The sequence below is a fragment of the Podarcis bocagei genome, assembly GCF_964188305.1.
Source record: "Podarcis bocagei genome assembly, chromosome: Z".
NCBI lineage: Eukaryota > Metazoa > Chordata > Lepidosauria > Squamata > Lacertidae > Podarcis > Podarcis bocagei.
The window spans coordinates 12,677,519-12,694,051 of NC_138140.1; the positions used below are offsets into that span (position 1 = coordinate 12,677,519).

The following is a 16,533-nucleotide window of genomic DNA, read 5'->3' on the forward strand; positions in this document are numbered from 1 at the left end:
CAAATCTGACTCTGTTTCTCCCTTGGCAGGGACTGTGTCTGGGGAGAAGTTGAGGCTTTCCATGTGTCTGTCTTGAAATGACAGAAGTCACTAAGGGGCGATGGGGGGGAGGATGGATGGCTTTGGTCTGCCAGCTGTGTGTGTGTGTGTGTGTGTGTGTGTGTGTGTAAGTGCGTAAGGTTCTGATAGATCCAGAGATTGAAAACTTGGCCCAGTGGCATTTTCAAGAGGCCTAAGAGATTTGCAGTTCAGCAGAAGGCAGATTTGAATGTACATTGGGGCCTAAGCTGCTTAGGCCTTTATAGGCAAAAAGACAACAACAACCTCATGACCAAACACTAGAAAACTGATATAATAAAGCTACTTTTACTGTTGGAGGCAGGAATGCTTCTGAATACCAGTTGCTGGAAGCAACAGAAGGGGAGAGGGCTCTTATGCTCAGGTCCTGCTTGCAGATTTCCCATAGGTATCTGGTTGGCTGCTGAGAACGGGATGCTGAGCTGGATGGGCCTTTGGCCTGATCCAGCAGCTCTTAGGTTCTTAAGCAGTTGCTCATTCTGTGCCATCTGAAGCATCCATGTCAGCAAACGAGTTAGGGCCATTGAGGCCTCTGGTTGCCGATTACTGCTGCTTCTGATGTCTGAAGCCTGTCCGTGCATTGTGCTGAATTTGTTCTTGAATACAACATGGTCAGCCAAGCTAACAATGACAGAGCCCTGCTTGGTGGTTGCCAGTTCTGGCATGGCATGCTTTGGCAGGAAGCACTTTGCCGAACTTTGTTCTCTTGAAAAGTCCTGCCAAGGCAAACCAGCAGCCACCAGAGTTTGTTTAGAAATACCTGGTGGCAGAGGTTGGAACGTCCGTTTGATATTTCAAGGCAAGAATGAATGTCTTTGTGGTTATGGAGAGTAGTAAATAATTGAGTTTGATTAGGGAGACGCACCTCATTATCCCCCCCACCTGTGCCCAGCTGGTAGGGGAGGGTCGAAATGAAGCCATTAGCTGTCTCTCTTACTGGCATCTCAAAGCGCTCAAATACATCTGTGTCTTATTTTCTTTTCTGGCACAATCAGTCGAGCGAGCTAAGCAGGCATGACCGAATTTGGCAAGTTCCAAGGACTCTGGCAAAGTTACACAAGGAGAAGACGGAAGGGCAGCCATCCTGGCTTTGAATGCGGCCATTAGTCTAGTGAGCTGATGGCTTTTGGAAGACAATCGGCCGGGACAAAAAGGAGTTTTGTCTGTCCAATGTCAAGCGCTAAGCTCCCCCGGCAAGCTGCTCTCATCAAGTGGGATTTTTCAAGCCAAGTCCTAACTGAGCATACACCGCCACATAAGCATATCTGGTAAACCGGGACATGGGTGTTTAGAAGGGGCTGCTCTACTCCTCTTCCATGGTCCTGGAAAGCCAGGGTGGTGTAACAGGTAGAACATTGGCAAGAGTTAGGCAAAAGAGACCTGGTTTCAAATCCTGGTTGCAGTCATGAGGAAGACTTAGGGACAGTCCTTGACTCTCAGCTTCACCTGCCAGACTACAGCTCAGTGATAAAGAAGCTGCATTGCATGCAGAAGGTCCCAGGCTCATTCCCTGGTGTCTTCAGGTAGGGCTGTGGAAACCCTGGAGAGCCACTGCCTGCCATTGTAGACATCCCGAAGCTGGATGGACCAGTAGTCTGATTCAGTATAAGGCAGCTTCTTATTTCCCTTCTAAAACCAATGAAGCATTTCCAAGTTCTGTATCTCTGCCTGATCTTGGTAAAAGACTGGATGTGAGCTAATAAACTGAAGCCAAATCCAGACAAGGCAGGGGTGCTCCTGGTCAGTCACAAGGCAGATCAGGGAATAGAGGTTCAATCTATTTTGGATGGGGTTGCACTCCCATTGAATCGTAGAATTGTAGACTTGGAAGGGATCCAAAGGATCATCAAGTCAATCCCCTCTTAGTTCAGGAATCACAGCTAAAGAATCTCTGACAGATGGCCATCCAACCTCTGTTTAGAAACATCTGCTTAGGTTTGCAGTTTGGGTGTGGTTCTGAATCCAGCCCAGAAACTGGTTGCCCATGTTTCAGCAGCAGCCAGGAACACTCCTCAGAGCATACAATATTATTATAATTATACTATGATAATAATAAGGGTGCATTGCAATGATCAAACCAGATCTCTCTGTGTCACCTTTTTAGCCGGATATATTATTTTATGTGCACATATATGGGCAAACGATATGTGGTGCTCAAATATTTTTCCCCCCAGAGTGGCTTAAGTTGTATTTTTCTTGCACACTCTTCTTCTGAAACTGAAGTGCCTTGCATTTTCAGTATTCCCAAATGCTTAGCTTTGGTGTATACAGAACTCTTCCTCCTCAGTATTATTCCCGCACACCTTCTCCAGAGTGACCCTAGGAACCAATATCCTCACTGGCTGACTCACCTATCTTCGCTCTGATTGGCTGAAATCAAAGGGTAGGAAGACTACTTCTCAGTGGTTCTCCTTTCATTCAGATCAGGTGGGTGTAGAATGCTGGAGACAGAGGCCTGCTGCAGAAGCAGTAATGGGTCTGCAACCCAGGATCACTACACCTCTGCCAGGAAGTTAGTTGACTGAAATAGTAACTGGGGGGGGGGGCAGTGGTTAAACAATTCACCCCTCTTCCTAGGGAATTATGGGAATTGTAGCTCTCTGAGGGCAATAGGAGCTTTCTAGCAACCCCCAGTACACTTAAGAAGCTACAGTTCCCAGGATTCTTTAGGGGAAGCCATAGCTGTTTAAAGTGGTATGATACTTCTTTGAATGCATAGTGCAGACACAGGGCCTTGGTTGGCCTTTCCCTATCCAATACTGTCTCCACCAGCAGCAGGCCCATGGTGAATGCAGCAATCATGAAAAAGTTTCCCCACTGCCTTAGAGACGAAAGGCGAAGAATCAGCCTCTTGTCTCCCCCCCTCTCCCCCCCCTTTCTTCTTTTCCCTTCAAGCATTAATGGATTTGCCCAAGCCAGGCCTAAGGGTGAGCGGGTGTGCATTTTTCCTCCTGAGGTGTGGACGTTCTCCTTGCTTCTCTCTCTCTCTCTCTCTCTCTCTCTCTCTCTCTCTCTCTCTCCTGCTTCTCCCCCCCCCCTTCCGTCCCCATTTTCCCTCTCCTGAACCTTGCCACCCTGGCTCCGGCGTCGAGGCTGTAAAGGAAGATGGAAAGCCAAGTTACCTCAGAATGATCACTATTATTAACATTCACGGGGGGTTCACTCATCATTCCTGACTGCACAGACATGGCAGCCGCTATGAAGCGTCCACAGGTGTAGCGCGATGATACATATTACATTGTGCCACAATGGATTTATGTATTCTGTAACAAAAGAAAAGTGTAATGAAAAAATACAGAAGGTAATCCTTTATTCCTCCACCACGCAATTTATCAGTAATGCCGGCGGATGATAAGTGCCAGGGATTTTCCTTTGCTTGATTTAACCTTGTCACCCAGGTATGTTTTTGTAAAATGATTGGGAGGGAAGAGGGTTAGAAGGAAGCCAGCGGTAGGGGGTTTTCTTCCCTTGGTCTAATTTCTTTTTTAAAAAGAATAATAAACAAACAAGAAAAATAGAGATGGCATTGATTTTTAATGGGTGAGGCAATACTCAATCCACATTACATTTGAGACTGAGACCTCTCTTCTCCCATCCCACCCCATCCAATCCCTCTCTCATAATACTGTAGCTCAGGGTAAAATGATTGGCTGAAAGTTTGGGATTGACATGAGGAAGGGAAATTTTGCACACTGCAGGTAACCTGTGGAACTCACTTTCACAAGGTGCAGCAACAGTTACTGGGTTAGAGGGGGAAGAAAACCACAAGCAAAATGATCATAGGGATACAAAGGTTGCAGCATTTGAGTTTGTTTGTTTTTTAGTTTAGAGAAAAGGTGATTTAAGAGGTGGCTTGATAGAAGGTTATAAAATTATGCACGGCGTGCAGAAAGTGGATAGAGAAGAGTTTCTCCCTGTCTCTAAACTCTAGAACTTGCAGACATCCAGTGAAACTGACAGTTTTGGAAAATTCAGGACAGATAAGAAAAAGTACTTCTTCACCGAGTGCAGAGTTAAACTATGGAACTCGCCACCAGCCTAGATGGTTTAAAAAGAGGATTGAAAAAATTCGTGGAGGATAAGGCTACTAGCTACAATGGTACTAGCCTCCATAATCTGAGGCAGTAATGTTTCTGAATCCTAGTTGCTGGAAACCACTGGAGGAGAGAGAGGTCTTGTGCTCTGGTCTGGCTTGTGAGCTTGCCTTCAGGGCATCCAGTTGGCAATTGTGAGAACAGGACAGTGAATTAATTGATCTTTGGCCTGATCCTAGTCAGTATTCTCTATTCTGACCAACTCTATACTGACAGTCTCCATACAGACTGACTCTCTGGGAATTTAGTCGGCAGCCTTTCCCAGCCCTTCCTGAAGAAACCAGGAATTGAACATGGAATGTTCTGCATGCAAAGCAAGTTCTCTACCACTAAAGTGTATTTTCCTGTGTTTGGCATTGTAGCTATGCTGCACTTTGACCTCCGCTAGTGGTGGAAGCAGTAGGCTTCTGTAGCAGAAGGCCCATCACCAAGTCACAGTAACAGAGGCAAGATGTTTCTAAGGTATGGGGAGCCTGCAGAGAATGGTTCAGATCTCATGCTTTGTACTAGACCAAGTTGGCTACCCTTGACAGAGACAGGAACTCCTGTTGGCTGTGTGATCTCAAGATGGTGGTTGGGGCAAAAGAAGGTGAAAAAGAGAAGGTGCCGTTTTAAAGAGTTTGGGGTTTTGTTTCCAACAACAAGATAATACTGTATTGTGCAACATCTAGGAAGAGATAAAGAATCCCAGTTATAATGGGAAAATGGAAAGGGGCGTAAACAAGCAAAAGAGGTAAGGATTAATGGCACATTGAGGAAAACCTGAACCAGAAGGAGAGATCTGAGTGTAGAGAGCACACCAGGAAGACAGGAAGGAGGCAGTGCCAATATTCCATGTACGCCTGAAAAGGCAAGGACTGTGGTTTCTGCCCAGGACATCTTCGGGAATCACTGCAGGCACTGGATGTCCTGGTGCTGTGTCCCCCCCCCCTTCCAACAACACCTCCCTCCCTTGCCGCTCCCTGGCCCTTCCAAAGCTTGTCATCCCTCAACTCTTGGAAGACCGACATCATGGCCCTGTCTGGCCAGGCTCCAGAACAAACATCCCGGCGTTTACAATTTCAGGCTGCACGTTATATTCTGCAGCCGTTGCCAGGGCCTCACTTACTCAAATAGTTCCACTAAATATAGTCAAATGCAGGGCTTTCTCCTCTCTTCTCCTCTCCTCCACCAACCCCCGGCTCCTTGGCCTGTGCTTCCCTCCCCGCTTTTTTGTCTTTCTTATTTTACTTTGATCAGTAAAATAAACTTTTAAAGATTGGTTCTGGGATGGGCTCCAGGTTCTGAGGTAAAGGATGGCTGGGGTTCAGCCATGATTCAGTAACGGAGTGCTCAGAGCAATTAACTTGACAGCTTTCAGGCCATGTTGCTCACAGAGCACAGGCAGACTCGAGCTAAGGCAGGCTTTAGCAGGGGGCTGTGGTGTTTTTACTCTCGGAAATGGGGCTCTATCTTTTTTTGCAGGGAGTGTTCAGGGAAGGTGCCTCTCTGCACAGAAGCCCACAGGTAGGAACTGAGGGCGGCAGCACTCTACCCTCTCGTGCGTTCCAGCAACTGTCATTCAGATGCATCCTGCTTCTGGCAATGGCTGCTAGCCATTGATAGCTGTTCCCTGTGCCTCCTCATAGAGCTGCCCCCCACTCGCATCCCTGGTAGCTCAGAGACTCTTCATTTAGGGCCAGTTCAGAGGATCCAAGTTGTCTTTTTCTGGACTGTACCACTTTCTGGCTATTCATGGGGAGTGAGGAATGCATGTAGAGTGCATGTAGAAGTGACAAACTAGCATGTCAGGAAGAAGGCTGAGCTAACTAAACCCTTCTCGCTGGCATGCTAGGTGTGTTTGTTTGTTTTTAGATGGTCCAATATTCAAGTACAAAATTCCCCCATTACCAAAATCTTGGAAGTGGTTCAGTACAGTGAAAAGCTTCGCTGCTTGCTTTTCTTGTGTAGAATCTGTTGCTGTGATGTCGCAAATATAGGCTTAGACAGCTTTAAGAGTGAGAAAAGCCCCATCTGCACTTTACTTTTAAAGCAGTGCCATACCACTTTAAATGGTCATGGCTTCTTCACCTAAAGAAAGCTGGGAACTGTAGTTGGTTACAGGTATTGAGAACTGTTATGAAACCCCTATTCCCCTACAAAAAGCTACAATTTCCAGAGTTCTTTAACAATCAAACTTAGGGGACTCTGGGAATTGTAGTGCTGTGTGGGGAACCATGACCTCCTACCAATTCTCAGCACCCTTAACTACAGCTCCCAGAATTCTTTGGGGCAAGTTATGGCTGTTTAAAGTGGTATGATGCTGCTTTATATATCGCGGATAGGGCTCTAGACCAGTGTTTCCCAACCTTTTTTGGGCAAAGGCACACTTGTTTCATGAAAAAAATCTCGAGGCACACCACCATTACAGCCCCGTGACGTCAGCGCGCAGCGTCACGCCGGGAGGGACATGAATTGCTAGCAAATTACATAATCACCTCCTTGAGGGCTGGCTCATATTCTCCGAAGGCAGAACCCCATTAATTAACAGGACAGACTCACACCATAGCCAAGACGAGGGGGGAAAACCTCAGTCATGCACATGTGGGGGCTAAATGAGGACGAAGACCGGGCAGAGAGCAGGGTTCAAATCACCCCACCTGGCCAGGACAATCCCTGGGTGCTCCCTTGGGCCACTCGCCTGACCCACCTCGCAGGGCTGTTGTTGCGAGGATAACACGGGGAGAACCACGCGCGCCCCCGGGAGCTCCTTGTAGGAGAAAGCGGGCGATGAATGCAATGCACGAAATATATGAGAGGCGACCAGGTTTTGCAGGTGAGGGGCCCCCGCCAGCCTCCGCTTCCAACACCCGGCGCAACGACGCCGAAGTTTCCCCCCGGGCTCGGCTCGGGGAGCAGCGCTGCTCCCCCCCGGCTCCCCTTCGCCCTCCCGGCTCTCTCTGCCGCCCACTGGGGACCCCCCTCACCTGCCAAGTCCGGAGCGCCGGTGGAAGTTGCATGCATGCATGCAGGGCGCCGCGTTGCCATTGCATTGCACTGCACTCCATGCAACGCCTGCACGCATGCATTGCCTTGCACGCCCGCCAAGGGGTCTCCCCGCGGTCCGATGCGTCCCCTCCGGCGTGGATGCAGCATTGCAAAAATAAAAAACCCCCGACGCAGCCCTACCTGGGGGGCAGCCTCCGCCGCTCCGCCTCCGCGGGGATCCCCGGGCTCCATCCTGCCGCCCGATCTCCGCGGGGGCGCAGGCAGGCTGCGCGGGGTCTGCGCGGAAGAGCCCCTGCCCGCCCGGCCGCTGCCGCTGCGCTCATTCCATGGCCTGGAGAAGAGCACTTCAAACAAAACGCCCGGCCTGCCAGGCCACGCTGGGAAACGTGGTTTGCGCACCCCGCGCGGGCGCGGAGCCCAAGGGCGAGGGGACTACGGATCCCGGCAGCCCCCGCGCCGGGGACGGAGGGGGAGAGGCCGGGTGCAGGGATGGAGGGACGGGTGGGCGAGCGAGTGAGTGAGTGGCAGCCGCCAAGCCTTGGCCGAGAGCCAGGAAGGGCCTCCCCGGAGGAGGAGGAGGAGGAGGGAGGCACAGAGCGGGAGGGAGGGAGGGAGCCCCAGGGGTCATCTAGTGACGGCGGCCCAATCGAAAATATTTCGAATTTTTTAATTTTTCCCGCGGCACACCAGGCAACATCTCGCGGCACACTAGTGTGCCGCGGAACAGTGGTTTGGAAACACTGCTCTAGACACATCCATGGAAGAGGTCTGTTGATGACTATTAGTCAGAATGGCTGTATGGAGCTTCCTAGTTCAGATTAGTGTCCTATAAGAACTCTCTCAGCCTAGGGGCCACATTCCCTTCTGGGCGACCTTCTGGGACCAAATGTCTGTGAGTGGTGGGGCCAGCAGACTAAAGTGGGTGGAGTAAATCTTAACCTTTGTACAGTAGACTAGTTCTACACACTCCTCTCTGTCCTCCCTCCAGACACGCAAGAGGCCTTATTGAAGTTGAAAGATGCATTCCAGCCAGGCAAAAACATTCATTTGCCTTTCCTGGCTCTTACAAGTAGAATGCTGAAGCAGGTGTGCCTTTAGTCTGATCCAGCAGGGCTTTCTCCTTATGTGCGCAGATGTTAAAAATGCAACAAATGTGCTAAAAATAGGTACAGATATTAAAATGTTTTGTGCAAAAGTTAACATTTGCTGGACCTTTGGTCTGATTCCTCAGGGTTCTTCTTGTGCTCTTTATGAAGGTATAAATTTCTCCCGGCTCTTCAGGAACTACATAAGAATGTAAGAAGTGCAGGCTAGATCAAGCCAGTGGTCCATCTAGCGCAGAATCCTGTTCTCACAGTGGCCAAGCAGATGCCGCCGTATTGGAAGCCCACAAGCAGGACCTGAGTCAATATTAATTCTCCCCTTCTGCAGGTTCTAACACCTGGTATTTGATAGCCTTCTCCTCTGGGAATTTGTGTAATCCTCTTTGAAAGCCATTAGGTTAGTGGCCATCATGACCTCCTGTGGATGCTTAAAAAACAAGGGGTGGTACTTAAAGAACAACACCCTGGCCACTTCTGCCTATTTTTCATTTTAACTCTCCCCTTCTTATGCCTTTTCACCTTGGCTTTCCTTCCACATTTCAACTCATTTTCTTAATGTTTACTTTGGATTTTGGCTGAGCATTGCAATAAGTACCACAATGTGTTCTGCAGGCAGAGTTCTCAGACTTTGCCAGTGTAAGCTGTCTTAAATGTCAGAGAAAGATTTGGCCTGTTCAGTATGTATCCAAAGTAAAAAAGCATCAAAGTTTATTAAATTGGGGTGGGCGGGTGGGTGTGCAGTGGAGTGAAGCCACCAGACGCATGGAAGGTTTTTTTAGGGAGTATCCTAAGGGGTCATCCGAGCGGCCATCATGAATGAGTGGAAAACAGCCAAAAGCCTTTTGCATTTAAATACTTTGTGGCTTTGAATTACAAATTTAATTGATTAAATAAGTTTACAAGTACAATCCTGTGTCTTTTTACTGGAAATAAGGCCTGCTTTGCTCAGTGGAACTGACTGCTATGTAAATGTGAATAGGATTGAGATTTAATAATATTTAAATAGGCATTTTAGCCAAATCCTCCCCCCTCTTCCTTATTTATTTATAAAAATATTTATATACCACCAAATCCTAAAAATATATCAAAGCAGATTGCAGCATTAAAATAATAAAAGTCATGCAATAAAAGTGTGAAAAAATTAAAAACAATTCAAAAAGGTTAAAAAGAAGCTTCAATAAACCATTGTGGAAGGATGAACTTCTAATTGCCTACATAGGCACTTCTTGTTCTTCAGCTTGAAGTCCCCAAGTGATTGTTAAGTGTTAGAACAACTTTGGATTCATTAGACCAAAAATAAAGAGAAATAAAAAGTGAGAGCGGGTTTATATATTACTCCCTTCTGAGGCTGGTCGGAGTAGAACCCAGAATGCCTCAGCTGGGTGCAGAGCTGCCCCATGAGGGGAGTCACCAGGACTACCGGCTGGAGTGTCTCACTGGGCAGTGAAGACCTCTGAGCTAGTGCAGTGGCTTCACCCATCCAGCCTGTCTTCTCAACAGGAAGGGCTTGCAAAGGCTTACTGTTCAGGCTGGAACTTTGCCTGGACAGCTCTTGCCTTTCCTGGCTCTGGCGTGTTCTAACCCTGACTCCTGATGCTGCCTGCATATAACTCAGCCCCAACAGCATTTCAAAGATCCAGTGAAGGTTGTTTTCCCAGAACTGAAGTAAGAACACAGGGAATGCAGGGTAATAACAGGTGAGACAATTGATCCATCTAATTCAATACTGTCTTCACTGACTGGCAGCAGCTCTCCAGGGTATCAGTCAATAAGCCTTTCCCAACCCTGCCTCTGGATTTCAGGGAACATACCTTGGACCTTTTACATGCAGAGCATCTGCTGTACCACTGAGCTACAGCATTTCCTGTAAAAAAGAAGTAATATTCTAGTCCTGATAAAGGGCTGATTTAAATAAGAACACAGGAAGCTGTTTTAAACTAAGTCAGACCATGGGCCTATCTAGCTCAGTATTGTCTATATTGACTAGCAATGGCTTTTCAGGGTTTCAGACAAAGGACTCTTTCCTAGCCGTACCTGGAGATGCCAGGAACTGTACCTGGGACCTTTTGCATGCTGAATTATATAACTGAATTATATCTGTACAACAATAATCTACTCATTGAGGAATCCTCAAGATATACTCCTAAAATATTCCAGATTTTCCCAAAACCGGTTTTAAAGTCATTAATAAATATTTTTTTAAAAAATAAAAGGAGTATGTCTTTGGACCATGTTCTCTATTATTGTTGGATCAGAACTGTGCACTTACTTTTCTTCCTGTCACGTAAGGTGTTGGGCACTGGTGAAATGTCTAGAGCTAATTCCAAATAATAAGAAATTTATTATTTCTGTCCTGCTTATCTACTGATGATCTTAGAAGGTCTAATAGGGTAGTTGTTTATTTTTTTAAAAAAAATTGCAATACAAATAAGCAATTACCCTGTTTTTAAAAAGAAAAAGCCACGCACTATAAAATAAATGGCAGAAATTAGCAAGAATAAGCCTCTGAAAGTTGCTTCTGGGACAGTCTTGTACATCTTGCCAGAATGATCTCATTTTTCTCTGCAGAGCTTCTGGGTCGAAAGCTGCACCTGGATTCCCCAGCGACAGGTACTGGGGACAAACTCCAGATGTGTTGGCATAATCTGTTGCAGCAAAAACAACAGCATTGTGGGGTACCTTAAAGACAAATATTTTTATCGCCTCCTGAGCTTTTGTGGGATTGGAGTCTTTGTTGGGTGCACAAAGCAGTCTAAAATAGATTTTGTTAAAGGTGTATTCTATACCCAAGTTGTGTAGAGATGGATAGATTTAATCCATGTTTGGGTAATTAACAAAAGAATTGAGTGGGTGCATAGATTCAAAATGTGGGGCTTTGCATACTCTCTAGTGGGAGAAAGCCCCCAGCAGTTTAAAACACTATCAAAGTTAAGCAGCAGTATAGCATGGAATGTATGCCATTAAACCCTTTTGCATAACCCATTTAATCTACTTTAAAGCTCTTGCCCCCCCCCCACTCCTCTAGCATTGAACAGTTCACACACACTTAAGTAAGTTTAAAAGCTTTACTTACTGAATCCAAAGGACTGATTCATGCACTGTTCCATTCAGCGGCAAGGAGAACACAGGTTGATTACTTGTGCATGCAAAATACACAATATAGTTTTAGACCTGTGGCCTGAACTTGGAGCAAGTTCAGACACATCCATCCTGGTCAGTTACATGGTTGGCAGGGAAAGTGAGAAAAGGAACTAGAAGAAGCTTTACTTCCTCACTCATGGAGGTAAGAGGGCGTGACCTAGCTAAGTCTAGGAACAGAACTCTTTGGTCCCTACATTTGACTGCAATTTCCCACAGTTTGGGCTCCATCATGGGAGCGTGATCCTATCGGAGCCCCTTAAGGAGGCCTCACCTGCTGCAACACCGTCATGCCATCATCCCTGGCACCAGGGGCCCTGGGAAATCCAGTTTTATCCCAGGGTACCTAGGTATGGGTGTCAGGAGCCCTGGGAACCACATTTCTTAGAGTCTTTGTCGTAAAAGGCATTGCCATAGCAGGGAGGGAAGTCTCCCAACAGGATCTCCTTCTGTCACTTCCAGAGAAGTAAATAAGAAGGTGGGTGGATGGAGTTATTCTGCAGATTAGACTACAGTCAAAGCCAAAGGACTCATGCTTACCTCAGTTTGATGATGAAAATTAATATACCAACGAAGTGCATAGTCAGTCGATTTGCAGCTTAAGTGCATTTAGCTTGTGCGAATTCAGCTTAACAATCCCACCCAACATTACTCACCTGGTGAGAGTGTTCAGAGGTGCTGGGAGAATGTTTTGACTATATGCAATTTTGGCTTTATGCTCTATCCCCAGAACATAACCTCTACATAAATTGAGATTTGGCTGCAAATCCAAACATGGGCATTGCAGACTTCAACGACACCCCCTAATTAGCTGTGTCCTGCTCCCATCTGTGGGCACACAGATAATTTCAGGATTTTGTCTCAATAAATATTTCTCACTGCAGCCATAGGGCATCATATTTGTGGCAACTCAGCACTGAAGCAATATTTCTCAGTCCATGCTGAATTGAAATGCAATTGGATCACGTTTTCTAATTGCATTGCAACTCAAGAAGTGCTGCGTTCTTCATTTGAGCTCTGTGTGCACCCATTGACCCTTCTATTTAGAGCCCAGCTTGGGGCTACTTTTAAAGACCTCCTAGAACTTGGATCTGGTGTGAAATCAGACTCCTCATTAGCTTCAGGGAACTCTGTGAAACCTCTGCTTTAAGAGCTGCATTGTTTGCTGGTCCAATTGAAGGTGTTGATCTACATGGTTTTGTCTTGCCTTCAGTATATTGTTCTTCCTCTCCTCCACTGGCCTTAAAATGCTGGATAACAGTCCTAAGACTTTTCCTGATGCAAGCTGCCCTCTGGTGACTATTTTGCAATAACATGTGACACAGATACAGATCCTTTATTATGTGATCATAGACCCAAACAAAATAAAACTAAGAACCATTCAAGTGAGTTATCTTAACATACAGAATACATTAAAGTGGGTTGTAATGCATAAATGATATAAAATAAGATATACTACATAGTACCTTAAAATAAGGAAATTAAGAATGAGTTATAAATAAATAACGTAACATAACCGGATTAAAGATTGTAATACATGAGAACAGCAGTGGGACAGGATGTTTTAATTGGAGGATATTTCCTTTTCAGTTTTTTTGCAGCCAAAAGAGAAATCTAGCCAGGGTCTCTGTTAATAGTTTGTTCAAATCTGCCAAAAGGTAGGCCAGATAATATTACATGTGGGTGAGGGTTTGTGTGTGTTTGTGTTTGTGTGTGTGTGTGTGTGTGTGTGTGTGTATACACATAAGTGCATGCGTGTCACACTCTCCATTTCTGTGTCTTGCAGAAATGCTGCACATGGATTCTCACTTATCCAGGTGGACAGCATGAAGGTCACCATGAAGGACATCTTGCAAAAGGCTTTGAAGCGGAGAAAAGGATCCCAGCGAGGCTCAGGTGGGGCTCTCATTATGCTCATTTTGGAAGTAGGTTGGTTTGTTGCTGGCATCTTTAATACCTTTTCCTTAGAAGCCTACTTCCTGCTTTCCTTTGTGGAAAAGTTATAACTTGCTTTTCCCAACGAGTGCAACAAAGGTAACAAAGGCATTTTAGACTCTATTCCCAGCTGTTTTTGTTGTACACAGGTCAGAAGATCCTCTGCCATATTTCACAGTGGGAAACGCCAACTGCGATGAGAGGAGGGTGACGGCCCAATATATCCATAGCAAAGGCCCGGTTCCTGGTCTTGTGATTATTATCACCCACTTTGTAGTAAACGGCCTTGTCGGAGTAAAGACCGCAGGCCAGCATTCTCTGACTGCAACAAGCTGGGAATGTGAACGAGCCTTCACTTCTCACGGTTTATGTACACTTTTTTAAATTAGTGTCAGAGAAAGATATGAATTGAAACTGTAAATCTATAGATATGTCTCTGCCCAATGCAGTAGTACTTAATAACAGAGAAATAGGTGCATTCCAGTGCTGTCAAATATGCCATTGTCTTTCCAAATGGCGTGTACACCAAATCTCATGAAAATCGTTTGCAAGCGTGTTGCATTAATATCACTGGACCTGAAGGCTGGCTGAAGTGCTGCTTTTCTCCTCTTTAAAGTGGGAGCATCCAGCAGCTCAGTACTCACCTGACACTAAACCATGGTTTGGTACTATGTGGATGAGCTTCAGCGAGGCCCAAGTGAAGTGCCTAACTCACCCCCCTTGCCCTCCCCTCCAAGTTTATTCCTGGTTTCAAAGAACCTCAGCCTATGACAAGTCCTGTGTTAAATAAGAAGAGCCTGCTGGATCAGGCCAGTGACTGCAGCCTATTTTCATAGAGGAGTCGCTCCATCCCTTGTGTCATGGACTGGCTGGATGCAGAGGAGTGGGGGTGGGGAGGCACCACTTGGGGAACCCCCAAGGGAACCTCCAGGGGAAGAAGGCTCAGAGACAGGGGAGTGGTGTTGGGATGATTATGCATGTTCAGAGGGAGAAGAGGGAGAGGCTTGGGAGGAGGTGGTGGTGGAAGAGGCAACAGGGTTTAGTGAGCAGGAAGAAGCTGGGGCAGATAGTCCAGAATTTTGAGCATTTAGGAAGAGTTAAGTGTTTGTGCATGTTTCATGTTTCTTAAAGATGCACGTAGGGGCTGGAGCTTACCACTCGTTCTGAATAAATGGGTTTACAGTCACTTGTCTTCAGGTGTTCTCATAAGCAATGCTAGGAACCATCTTTTATTTCTGACTTTCGTAAATTGAACAAACGTGCCGTGTGAATCAAAGCACCTGGGTTTTTACATATCACTCTTCCATTTTTCACATTGATTTGCCACCCCTCAGATGCAATGCACTGGGAAAGTGAAGGCTGTGATCCTTTGTGCATCTACTTGGGGAAGGGGCCTTAGCTCAGTGGTAGAACATCAGCCTTGCATGCAACTGGTTCCAAGTTCAACCCCCAGCATCTCCAAACCAGGCTGAGAATGTCACCTGCCCCAAGCTTGGACAGCCACTGCCAGTCAGTTTAGACAATAGTAAGCTAAATGGACCAATGGTATGACTCCGGATAAAGCAGCTCCCTGTGTTCCTCTGTAAAGCTATAATCCTTTGTAGCTACTGAACTTGGGCTGACTTATTGTTGTAGTTATTGTTATTATTATTGTTACTACTCCAAGTGCTTCAATATTCTGATTTTTATTTTTATTCTTACTACTGTTACTGTTTACAAAGCACCTTACATTTTCTGAGCACTGTACATATATTGAAATAATAGCACAGTCCCTGCCTGTAGACTCACAGTCTAATTCAAAAGCAAAAAGGAACGGAGAGTGAAAAATGTTGGAGCAGCTGCTCCTTTTCTGTCTAGTAGATGGGCCAGATAATTTTCCACCTTGCCATGATGTTGTTTCTGGGAGGCAGGGAGTACAGACTCCTTTATAAATAAGCATAGGATTGGGCTGCAAAAGCTGCTGGTGGTTTTGCTTTAAAGCTTCCTTGTGATGCAAAGCTTCATGTCCAGAAAGTCCTAGGTTCATTCCCCAGCGTCTCCAGGTAGAGCTGGGGGAGACACCCTGTCTGAAATCCTGGAGAGTCAGAGTAGGTAAAAAGGTAAAGGACCCCTGGATGGTAGAGTGCAGTCAAAGGTGATTATGGGGTGCAGCGCTCATCTTGCTTTCAGGCCGAGGGAGCTAGCATTTGTCCACAGACAACTTTCCGGGTCATGTGACCAGCATGACTAAACTGCTTCTGGTGCAACGGGACACCGTGATGGAAGCCAGAGTGCACGGAAATGCCATTTACCTTCCCACTGCAGTGGTACCTATTTATTTACTTGCACTGGCATGCTTTTGAACTGCTAGGTTGGCAGGAGCTGGGACGGAGCAACAGGAGCTCACCCCGCCGCACAGATTCAAACCGCCGACCTTCCGATCAGCAAGCCCAAGAGGCTCAGTGGGTTAGACCACAGCGCCACCCGTGTCCCTATAGTCAGCACAGACAATATTGAGCTAGTTGGAACAGTGGTCTAACACTCTCTAAGGCAGTTTCCTATACTTGTACTCCCTAACTTTAGAGTTTTAAAAGTATGCTTCTTTGCAAAAACTTCCTTAAATGTCCTTAGTGTTTAAAAGTACACAGAAGCTTAGAGTCTCCCTATTTTAAATTGTGGAGCAACCAGGTTGGTGCCTGCAGGCCTGTGCTTTTCCGTCCAGTGTTAGCAGGCATGCCCTTACAGCCCTAACGCTGAGAGAATCTTTCTCAACATCAAGAAATAATTATGGTGAGAAATGGCACAGGGTCTTGTCACGCCACAAAGAACTTTAATATAAACCTATCTATAGACTTGGTAGGAGATAAGCATCTTGTCTTGGTTAAATGAATGAAACACTCCTTATTCTTCCCTTGCCCCACTTCGGCGCCCCCCCCCCTTTTTAGTTTTAACTGCATTGGAAAGAGAACATAATTCCCCGCCCAGCGTTCTGTTTAGAAAAAGTAGTTGAGCACCATTTCTCTTTCTCTCTCTCTCTCTCCCCCCCCCCTTCTTCAAACGAGTCTATAATCTGTCACGGATTTAATTAGCTATCTTCAGATGAAAGCTGAAGTTTTAATAAAAGTTAGAAGAGATAACACAGCGAAGGACACGGATGAGCTGTCTCAAGGCCATATTCCAGGGGAACGATAAGAGCTGTAAAAAATGGCAGTGTAGAG

The 16,533-nt window shown here is 46.2% G+C and overlaps 1 protein-coding gene across 11 annotated transcripts in view; it reads left to right on the plus strand.

Moving 5' to 3' along the window:
* MAPKAP1 (MAPK associated protein 1) overlaps positions 1 to 16,533 on the plus strand; it is a 189,661-nt gene that overhangs the window by 84,718 nt on the left and 88,410 nt on the right. For 6 of the 11 annotated variants that reach the window (XR_014004415.1, XM_081180299.1, XM_081180295.1 and 3 more), the window contains exons 7-8: positions 10,832 to 10,873; positions 13,188 to 13,297. Coding sequence is in view for 10 of the 11 variants with exons in the window: in XM_081180299.1 (XP_081036425.1) it covers positions 10,832 to 10,873; positions 13,188 to 13,297 (152 nt within the window). In the remaining variant the exon portion in view is untranslated. The remainder of the gene's footprint in view (positions 1 to 10,831; positions 10,874 to 13,187; positions 13,298 to 16,533) is intronic. The other 5 variants (XM_081180301.1, XM_081180297.1, XM_081180298.1 and 2 more) reach the window with 1 other exon arrangement.